This window comes from Anas platyrhynchos, chromosome 17 (genome assembly GCF_047663525.1).
Source record: "Anas platyrhynchos isolate ZD024472 breed Pekin duck chromosome 17, IASCAAS_PekinDuck_T2T, whole genome shotgun sequence".
In the NCBI taxonomy this organism is placed as follows: domain Eukaryota; kingdom Metazoa; phylum Chordata; class Aves; order Anseriformes; family Anatidae; genus Anas; species Anas platyrhynchos.
The window spans coordinates 1,089,539-1,100,295 of NC_092603.1; the positions used below are offsets into that span (position 1 = coordinate 1,089,539).

A 10,757-nucleotide genomic window follows, 5' to 3' on the forward strand; every position below is an offset into this window, starting at 1 on the left:
TTTTCAGGGCAGGCACTGAACGACTCTCCGTCTCCTGCAGTCTTTGAAAGGAGCTGGAAGGGTTCTGTCTGGCAAACCCACTTGTGGTTGCTCCCACAGCCATCGTATTCCAGCCCCTTCTCTACAAAGGTCACGCAGTCGTTCTCCACATTTAGAAGGGAACTGAACCTGCAAACCAAAACTGTTAGCACACAAAAGCAGCTCCTTTTGCTCTTGGGAGAGGGGGCAACGGGAGCTTCTCCCCCAGCCTGTCTCACTGGGCTCCAGGTGGCTTCTTGCTGCAGGCTTGCCCAGATGCGCGTGCAGATTGCTGTGCTTGCACTACCATCTCGCTCCTTCCTCCACTGGAGCATGCCCAGGGTGTTAAAACCACGTTGGCTGCATAGGTGTGATGAGATGGTGGGTTACAGTGCTCAGTACAGCCAACTTTTGGGCTGCAAAGCCTTACCGGGGCATTGCAAGACTGTTGTGGACACCAAAATATTGGAGATTTTGGGGATGAAATGGAGCAAAGCTGCTCCGCACACCACGGGTTGCAGCTGTACTCACGGGGTGGCGTCGAAGGAGGAGTTGTCCACCCATTTCCATATGTTGCTGGATGCCTTTAATCCGATCCACACCGTTAGCTTGTCCTGGCGGATGATCTCACGTAAGTGGTCCTGGTGAATGGGAGAGGAGTGTTGGCTTCCAGGAGCCTTCAGCAAGAGGCTCGTTGGGATGCAAAGCTGTCTTTTTGAACCCATTTGGTTCATCCTCAAAGAGATGGGCCCTAAACACCACCTGTGCCTTGGGTGCTGCCTCGCTCAGTGGGTGGAAAGAGCTTAAATACAGAGCCTGAGACACCAGAGGCTCCCCCTGAGCTCTGTGTCTCTCCTTCCCATGCCAAAGGTGGGAAGAGGCCTCCAAAGCCCTTTTGGTGGTGATTCAGCCCTGTTCCCTCCTTAGTGCGAAGTGGCTTAGAGCTACCAAGCCTCCTGCCACCAGCCAGCAGCTCCAAGGCAGTTTTTTGCCTCTCTACCCACCAAAACCCAGGACTTTTGGGTCCTTTTCAAGCCTTCTCCACTCTGCACTTACCATATCGGCGGTGTTTCGGAGCACGGCCAGATGGGACCCGCGACTTTCGCAGTCTTTTTTGCCTTCCATCCAAGTCCCAGTCGATTTGGGAACCTGGTAGCACTGGTCCCCAAGAAGCTGCCAAGACTGGGGGCACAGCTTGCAGCCCGCATGGCCTGGAGAGGAGACAGAGCCGTGAGATACCCCTAAAAGTGCTCGAGGTCTTGCTTAAACCAGCCAAGAGAGAGCTCTCTCCCCTCCCAAATTTTTCCTGCCCACTCTTCCCACCCATCCACCACAAGGAGCACACGGTGGGGTGAGCACGGGGAAGGTGGAGAGGTGCCTCCTCCTCCCGGAGGCCCACAGAGGATGGAGATGATCAGCAAAACGAGCTCTTCCTCACCATGCTCATTAACACCGAGCCGGGCTTGCAGCCCCCTGGGGGCACCCATCCCACCCCAGGGACCCCCCTGGGGAAGGGGTTACCTGCGGAGCCGTTCCAGCGGCAGAAGTAGCGCAGCAGGGAGGTAATCATGCACACCTCTGTCCTGCTCCTTCCTCCAGCCTCGCTCTTGTTTTGCAGAGCGTTGGGAGGTGTCGGCGCCTTCTGAAAAACTTGAAGGTAAATTTCTGGGGTGAGACTGAGGCTGTTTGGGGGCAATGTCGTGAAAATCAAGCAGGGCTTATATGGTTTCCTGATCTATTTTGCAAACTGTTTTTCTGGTCATGATTGCACCCAACTTTTGGAATAGCATAAAAATGTTGCTTGTGTCCACCACCCTTGCTTTAAAAGCCTTTTTTTTTTGTGTATGTTTTTCTGTGTTTTTGTTGTTGTTTTATTTGTTTGTTTGTTTTTTTTTGAGAGGGGATTTACTCTTGTTGGATGCATCCCATGGCATCTACATGGTTCCTGGGATAAAACCCTGTCCTCCCCTTGGCAAAGAAAAAAATAAAAAAACAACAAACAAAGTACACTTTTCCTTGTGATCACTTGGGTTTTAGATGTGTTTTCGAGTGGGTTTTACTTACCCTGCACACTGAGCACCGCCACCAGCACCAGCAGCACCAGGCAGCCCAGCCCGCTCAGCTTCAGAAGGACTCCGTGCCAACGTGGGCACAAAGTGGGAGCTGAAAGAGTCCGTGGTTTTGTTCAGAAAGTGCTTTCTTGTAAAATAAAATTAAAATACAATGAAATGAAATGAAATAATATGAAATAAATCAATAAAATTAATATAACAAAATGTAATAAAATAATAAAGGAAAGGAAAGGAAAGGAAAGGAAAGGAAAGGAAAGGAAAGGAAAGGAAAGGAAAGGAAAGGAAAGGAAAGGAAAGGAAAGGAAAGGAAAGGAAAGGAAAGGAAAGGAAAGGAAAGGAAAGGAAAGGAAAGGAAAGGAAAGGAAAGGAAAGGAAAGGAAAGGAAAGGAAAGGAAAGAGAAAAGAAAAAAGGAGAGACCCTATGTTTGAGCAGAAGTTTACAGATGCTTTGCTACCTCCACAATCACAGAAAAAAACAAGTGAAAACTCAATGATCACAACCTTCTCTCTGCATCTCCTACCCCAGGACCCTCCTCGCATGGGTCCCACTGCTCGCTGTCGTGCGGCTTTGGCTGGAGCAAAGCCTCCAGGAGCTTGGAGGGGATGGGGAGCGGCTGGGCTGCGGCTTCCCAGTTGCACCAGTGGGTTTCAGTGGGGAAGGAGTCCCAGTGGCGGGCTTTGCTCCTGTTGGAGGCTGGGTGCTGAAGTTGGGCTCAGAAGTGAGGCTGTCACCTCCGAGTGCTCTGGGAGGCGGTGGGGGTCCTCAAGAGCAGGGGGGACAGACCCAAACTCTTGGGAAATTGGCCTCATTTAGAGCAGATGGCAGCTGGTGGGACTCGGGTCCCTCCACAGCTCCTCTCCACCAGGGTCCTGGGCATGTTTTGCCAAGCTTTGACTGCCATCGCCTCATGTCGGGGCTGATTTTTGCTGCGGGGATAGCAGCCCCAGCAGTGAAATTATTCAAGCTCTGGCCGTTTGCAAGCTTCCTTCTCCCCTGTCCTTCCTTCTTTCCTTCCTTACTTTTGCTGCCCACACAAACTGGGATCAACCCCGCAACCCAACTGGCGCTAGACCGTGCTTCTTGGCCAAGACACGAGCAGACCCAACACCAGCTCTTCCTGGAGGAAATGAAGCTCGCCGTGAGCACCCACTACCCAAAATCGCACTTACTGTGACACCTCTCGACAGGTGAAGGGCCCCCTCTGGGCTGCAGTGAATTGGCGTAAATAATTTCCCCAGCCATGGTCAGCTTGCCTGCTCACAGAAGTGTCTCAGGAGTGACAAAGTCTCTGGGCAACCTTTGCGTTATGACCAACCTTCTTGTGCCTGTGTCCAGCACCAGGAAATGGCTTTTTTTTTTTTTTGTCTATAAATACACAGATATATGCTACAGACTTTTCTTTCAATTGAAGGCTGGCATGTAGGCAGATGGCCTTGAGGCAGGAGGAAGTCACACCTCTGGAGGTGCAGAAAACACCTTTTGTCTTTAGCGACCACAGCAAGCACTGCGGTGCTGAGCTACCAGGAGAGTAGAGAGGTGACAAAAGACAAAATAAAAGCCCTTCAATATATATATATATATATATTTTTAATGGGGGCAGACCAATGCGTACTAGCAGGTAGTTGGGAAAGGAGGCGAAAGGTGATATTTGGTGTCTTCCCTGGAATATGGCTTGGGCGTCCATTGTGTGTAACCCAAATGGTGGAAGGGGATGGTTTTGATTGCAATTTGATGCTTTTTCTTCCATGCCAAGTAATTTAACCCAGAACTTTTGCACCAGAAGAGGGAAAGAAGTTTTTTTTTTTCCCTTGCTTATTTTCTGCAGCAAATTTACATATGCATTATCTTGATGTTTAATTTCATTTTCTCATGCCAGCTTGACCTAGCCTCCGCTGCATGGAGCAGCTGGCACTTCCTAGGACTGGGGAAAAAGCACCACCAGTCCATTTTGCTATTTGTTGTTGCTCTGCATTCGGATTTCATTGACTTCATGGAAAGTTTTGTACTCGATTTTCAGCATTGAGCAGAGGCAGGACCACTTTTACGTTTCTCTTCCTTCACAGTGACAAAAAAAGGTGTCAAAAAAAAAAAACAAGAGACCACCTCCGCAATTAATAAAAAAAAAAAAGGCTGCAAAAAGGCTCTGCCTCCATCCTGACCATAGCTTGCAAAACTTTTAAAAATAATATTTTTTTCTCTTTTATGTAAAAATCTGCATCCTGATAACTTAATTGCAAGACATTTAGTTTGGATAGCCTGGTTTCAAAATCTTCCTATTTGAAGAAGTTCCTCCAAGAGATAAAGAAAAACAATATAAATGGGTTAATGCTGGGGGAAAGCAAGATCTGGCTGTGGTGGGGCGTTGGTGGAATGGGTACTGGACAGGGTTTTTGAGTGTGTAGGGACAGACTCTGAATTTTACCATGCAGCCACCTCTAAATCCATCTGGAGGTCCTCAAACAAGTGCAGGTGCCTTCAAAAGACACGCATCAGCCCTGCATGCTCTTCCCATCCTTCCATGCTCCCCCAGAGCTACAAACCTTGCTGCAACCAATTCCTTAGCATTCTTCTTTCTAAGTTCATTAGCATTCATTCTAAGTTCAACAAGGCCAAGTGCCGGGTCCTGCACCTGGGGCGCAATAACCCCAAGCAGAACTACAGGCTGGGAGGGGAATGGTTGGAGAGCTGCCAGGCAGAGAAGGACCTGGGAGTGATGGTGGACAGTCGGCTGAATATGAGCCAGCAGTGTGCTCTGGTGGCCAAGAAGGCCAACGGCATCCTGGCTTGTATCAGAAACACTGTGACCAGCAGGGCTAGGGAGGTGATCGTCCCCCTGTACTCGGCTCTGGTGAGGCCGCACCTCGAGTACTGTGTTCAGTTTTGGGCCCCTCGCTACAAGAAGGACATCGAGGTGCTGGAGCGGGTCCAAAGAAGGGCGACGAAGCTGGTGAGGGGCCTGGAGAGCAAGTCCTACGAGGAGCGGCTGAAGGAGCTGGGCTTGTTCAGCCTAGAGAAGAGGAAGCTCAGGGGTGACCTTATTGCTCTGTATAAGTACATTAAAGGAGGCTGTAGCGAGGTGGGGGTTGGCCTGTTCTCCCATGTGCCTGGTGACAGGACGAGGGGGAATGGGCTAAAGTTACGCCAGGGGAGTTTTAGGTTAGATGTTAGGAAGAATTTCTTTACTGAAAGGGTTGTGAGGCATTGGAATGGGCTGCCCAGGGAGGTGGTGGAGTCACCATCCCTGGAAGTCTTCAAAAGACGTTTAGATGTAGAGCTTAGGGATATGGTTTAGTGGGGACTGTTAGTTTTAGGTCAGAGGTTGGACTCGATGATCTTGAGGTCTCTTCCAACCTAGAAAATTCTGTGATTCTGTGATTCTGTGATTCCTACAGGACTCTCGGTAGGCACTGTCGCAGGGACATCCCCCTGTCCCCTGGGAACCTTATTGCCCATTTTTCCTATTCCCCTTAAGTGTGCTGGTACAGAAATTGATCTCCTATGGGGTAGTACACACCAACATTATGATTCTAGAAAATGGGGATGTACTGCCGAGTACTTTGCCATGCAAGGGGGTACCGTAGAGCAGAGGTCTCCAAAATGCTTCCTTTCTCTCTCTTTTCTCACACTTCATCCATCTCCAGCCCTCACGGAGCAATGGAACCACCTCTGTGGCATTTCCTGTCCTTGCCCTTCTTCCCAGTTCTGTTGCAAAACCATTTTTGTTCCACGATACTGAGCTTATCAAAGGCAAGCATCCCCTGTAATCCCCCTCTCAGTTTCCCCAGTTTGAGCAACTCTCTGGGACCCCAAGAGCTGCTCCTCCCTGCTTCTTCCCCCCGCCAAGCAATCGCCACCCGGGGTATCCTCTCGCCACCACAAACCCATGGTGGGGACGGAGGACTGGACCCCGCTACCTGCATCCCGGAGGGGTCCCGGCCTCTCCGCAGCACCCCGCTTGCATTGCCTGTCCAAGGCCATGTAGCCATCCTCATCCTCCATGGCAGGCGGACACACAGCAGGTGGAGGGGACACGACGGAGTCCGGAGGACAGGAAACCAAAATGCTCAGAGCTGCACCGGTGAAGTGCAAACCAGTGGCGGGGCCGGAGCTTCCTGCCACAGCTCGCAGCCGTTCAATGCCCCTCTTATATATGGAGTGGTAATTCGTGTTGAGACAATGGTTGATATTAATAAAGAAGGGGGAGATTTGGGAGTGTGGTCATGGGGGTCGGAAAGCCCTGTGGTTGAGATAACATTAGACTCTTAATGATGAGGCCATCAGGAATATAAAAGAGTTTAGAGGGAACGAAGAAGGGTGATTCAGGAGACTCCATGCAGTCTCAGGGTTTCTTTTTCTCCAGCCATTAAAGCATGGATGTTTCTGGGTGTTTGCTGTTGTTGTTACATTCAAAGTTGTTTGACCAATGAAAAGTTGTTTTGAAAAGAACTGCTGTGGAGACAAGGTTATAAGAGGGGAGCAAGCCCTCAAGATTATAAAAGGCCACAGGATGAAGTTATGTGATCAATAAAGAAGCAGGAAAAAGGAGTGAAGAGGAACAGACAGGCAGAATGTAGACCAGAATGGGAACAGGCACTTTGATTGCCTCATGAAGATAGTGTTATATATGGAGTCAAAATTCGTGTCGAGAAAATGGTTGATACTAAGAAAGAAGGGGGAGATTTGGGAATGTGGACATGGGGGTTGGAAAGCCCCATGGTTGAGGTAACATTAGACTCTTAACGATGAGACTCTTAACGATTTGGCTGAACCTATCTTCATGAGGCAATCAATGTGCCTGTTCCCGTCCTGGTCTCCCTTCTGCCAGCCTGTTCCTATTCATTCCTCTTTCCTGCTTCTTTATTGATGACATAAGTTCATTGTGTTGCTTTTTTTTTACTATTTTTTTTTTATATTTTTTATTTTTATTATTATGTTGCGGACAGGCTCCCCTCTTTTACCCTTCTCTCCACAGCAGTTCTTTTCAAAACAACTTTTCATTGGTCAAACACACCCAGCGCTGTTTACTTGCCTTTTATAACTTTTATAGCTTTTATACCTTTTAGAAATATTTGTTTTATAAATATTACAAAATTGAGATTGAATTGAGACCTCATTTATAACAGCCTCAAGTAGTGCCAGGGGAGGTTCAGGTTGGAAATTAGGAGACATTTCTTTTCAGAAAGAGATGTCAAGCACTGGTACGGTTTGCCCAGGGAAGTGGTGGAGTCACCGTCCCTGGGGGTGTTCAAGAAGAGGTTGGACATGGTTTAGTGGGTGACATTGGTGGTAGGGGGATGGATTGGCCTCCATTTTGGGGGTCTTTTCTTGCCTGGATGACTGATCCGTTGAATATCTGAAGTGAAACTAGACAAGGGCCCACAAATGCTCCGCCTCCCTTCTGCCGTTTCCAGAAGCGGAACACAGTTGTGGTTTTCTTGCTCAGTACTGTTGAAATTTAACTCTTTGCTGCCCAAATGGTTTCATCCTCCTTCTCCCAGCACTTTTTTCCCCATCAGGTCCATCCCTTATGCTTCTGGCAGGGTCCTTCAGACTCCCCAAATGTGCAGAGACTCAGCTGCATCATATGGGACTTGATGTCCTTTGGGATGTGGAGTCCTGCTACCGAAATCTTGCCAAGTAAACCCACAACAGATGGAAACAGGCTCCCCTTTCTGAGCCCCCAACCGTGTGCTTGCACATTCCAATAGGGAAAAATCATCTTGATCTCCTGGGGGTCGTCCTCGCCCCATCTTCCTTTTACCCTGTGAACCCACAAGAAAACAAACAAACTAACAAATAAAAAATAATCCTATTTTGAGGGGACAAAAGTTTTTTTTGAGCAGCCCACCAGACCTCAAACACCTTCAGAAACTTTAGTTTTGCCCCAGGAAGAGGTGAGTCAAAGCCACATTACTGTGGCCCCCACTTTGCAAACTTTTGCAAAGTAGCTCAGAGGGAAAAACCTTGTATTGTAATGTATAAGGACATGCAGAATTACTCCCCCCGGGGGCCTTAAGCTCTCCCCACTGGGTTTGAAGAAAAATAACAAAAGGTTGCTTGCCTTCCACTCTATTGTCAACAGGAAAATAAAAATTTGTAACAGAAGTTCAACGACCAATCAGTGTGGTTTGGAACTCTTTAGCCTTCTCGGTCAAGAAAGGGTTGGTTATATGTATCTTGGTGAGAAGGCACTCCTACCACATCAGCTCTCAGCAGACGCTCCACCTCCGTTGCTGTTACAGGACTGCGCAACGAACAGGATAATTCACATAGGACACCATTACTAGGCAGAGTGCTGCTGGGGTAAGTTCACGTTCTGAGAAGCTAAATTTGGGGCCAGCAGAGCAAGGAACGCTCAGCTCGGGTCTGAAATGGGGAGGGAAGGAGCAGCCAGCCAGGATGGGTCTCCATCTTCTTTCTTTCTTTCTTCTTAGTTTTTAAATATTTTTTATTCCTTTGTCCTCTCCCGTTTTTCCACCCTCTTTGTCTCTTTCTCGCCCTTCTTTTCGCATTTGTGCTGTTTTCTCTCATTAACCTCATGTTCTCTCCCTTTTTTAATTGTAAAACTGCCACTTACGTGTTTCTGGGAGAAGACCCAAAAAAAACACACATTCCCAAATTCTTCCTTTTCAGCTGGCTTTACTGAAGCTTCTGCTGCCTCAAGGGCTGTGTGAATCTTCTTGCAGATAGTTAGAACTCCTAGGGTTTTGTTTTGTTTTCTTTTGTTTTGTTTTCTGGTTTTAAACATTTCCATCTGTTTTTGCTGGATATTTTTGCCTGTTTGTTACTTTGGGAGAGCTTTCCGAGTTTCTCTTCTAGCTAAAGCATCTGGGTGCTTTCTTTGTGATTTTCCTGGGAGGGAATGAAAAGAAAAATAAAGATGAAATGAAGCAAAAACTAATACTGATCAGTAGAATTAATAATCTGGAGGGAGCTGCAGTAAAAAAGCAGACTGGGGGGAGAGGGATAAAACCTGGGTACAAGCTCAGGCTCCTTTGAGTCTGCAGGGTGCAAAACCCACCAATGTGTGTGCTTTTTTCAAAGGAATTTTGGTTAATTTTACAATTGTTACAAAATGGAAGGTTAACCAAAAGAGGGAAACAAACCCTCAACCTTTGGTCGGCAAAGTCCTTCCTTGTAAATTATTTTCCAACAACAATGCTGAGATCTGCGGTGCAAGAGCTGCTCTGTTTGAACAGCAACCAGCATGCTGTTCTATACTCAGAAAAAACCGCAGGGGAAACTGAGATAAGGGATGGCTGCAAACCAAGAATGTCAGCACAAAGAGATGGTGGCTTATTTCCTCCTGTTTTTGTTTTTTTTTTTTTTTTTTTCAAATTCAGCTTCCTGCTTGCTTGAAGCCAGTTGGGGGAGGGTGTTCTGTCACAAACAGCTCAACTCCCTTTGAGCTTTGAGTCCTGATAGGCAATACACTTCTTTTGATTTCTTTTAGCATTAAAAGTCAGTTTAGTCAGTTTAAACTTCTTTCTCTTTTCTCCTTCTCTTTCTTTTTCTCCTTTTCTTTTTCTCTTTTTTTTTTTTCCCCTTCTCTTTCTTTCTTCATCTTTTCTTTCTCTTTCTCCCTTTCTTCCATCCTTTCACCCTTCCTCCATTGCCCTCCAGCAGACCACAAGCCCTCTCCCCAACCACGGTTTCCCCATGTCCCCTCCAGATCCCCACAAGTCCTCAGACCTGGGGGGCTTTGCTGGCCCCCCAACACTCAACCCTCTCCTTGCTTTCACAGTGTGCTCAGCCAGTTTTCTGCAAGAGGACTGGATGTGCGGATGTGATCAGTGAGACCCGACATTTCCTTGCCAGCCATGGGGAAAGGAGCCCAAGAAAAAACTCACCCCGACCAAGAAGTACTGAACCCTCCAAGAGATGCAGAAAAACAATGCAAATGGAGTAATGCTGGGGGAAAGCGAGATCTGGCTCCGGTGCGGCACTGGTGGGATGGGCACCAGCCAGGGTGTTTTGGTGGGTGAGGACAGACTCTGAATTTTACCATGCTACCACCTCTAAATCCATCTGGAGGTCCTCAAACAAGTACATTTATAACAGAAGTTCAAGCTTCAGTGAAGTTTTGCCTTGAAGTTAGCCTTCTCGGTCAAGAGAGGATTGGTTACATGTATCTTGGCACTCCTACCACATCAGCAGTAGGCCCGCTGAGTGCTACCCCTCCTCCACTGTTACAGGACTTCACAAGGAGCAGCATGACTCACATAGGACACCAGAACTAGGCAGAGTGCTGCTGGGGTAAGTCCATGTCTGAGAAGCTAAATTTGGATCCAGCAGAGCAAGGAACACTCAGCTCGGGGCTGAAATGGGGAGGGAAGGAGCAGCCAGCCAGGGTGGGTCTCCACCTTCTTTCTTTCTTTTTACTTTTTAAAGATATTTTTTTTTTATTCTTTTGCCCTCTCCCGTTTTTCCACACTCTTTGTCTCTTTCTTGCCTTTCTTTCACATTTGTACTTTTTTTTTCCTCATTCTATTCTTGTTCTCTCCTTATTTTAATTCCAAAACTGCACATCTGTTGAGCTCGCATGCCACTCGTTTCTGTGAGAAGAGCCAAAAAAAACCCCGCGTTGCCCAAATTGTTCCTTTTCAGCTGGCTTTATTGAAGCTTCTGCTACCACAAAGGCTGTGTAAATTTTCTTGTAGATGTTT

General features: G+C 47.6%; 1 protein-coding gene and 1 long non-coding RNA gene across 2 annotated transcripts in view; one reads left to right on the plus strand and one right to left on the minus strand.

Annotated features, from left to right (window-relative positions):
- Positions 1 to 2: 2 nt before the first annotated feature.
- Positions 3 to 6,917, minus strand: LOC113845383 (killer cell lectin-like receptor subfamily B member 1B allele B). The gene is made up of 5 exons (XM_072025011.1): positions 6,006 to 6,917; positions 2,083 to 2,181; positions 1,540 to 1,668; positions 1,075 to 1,229; positions 3 to 659 (listed from the first exon to the last, which is right to left on the minus strand). Exons 1-5 carry the CDS (start codon positions 6,088 to 6,090, stop codon positions 546 to 548), a joined length of 582 nt encoding a protein of 193 aa, XP_071881112.1. The 5' UTR covers positions 6,091 to 6,917; the 3' UTR covers positions 3 to 545.
- A 3,156-nt stretch (positions 6,918 to 10,073) lies between these two features.
- Positions 10,074 to 10,757, plus strand: part of LOC139998945 (uncharacterized) — a 32,196-nt gene continuing 31,512 nt past the window's right edge. Inside the window, exon 1 of the long non-coding RNA XR_011803897.1 lies at positions 10,074 to 10,347. This is a non-coding gene — a long non-coding RNA (uncharacterized lncRNA). The remainder of the gene's footprint in view (positions 10,348 to 10,757) is intronic.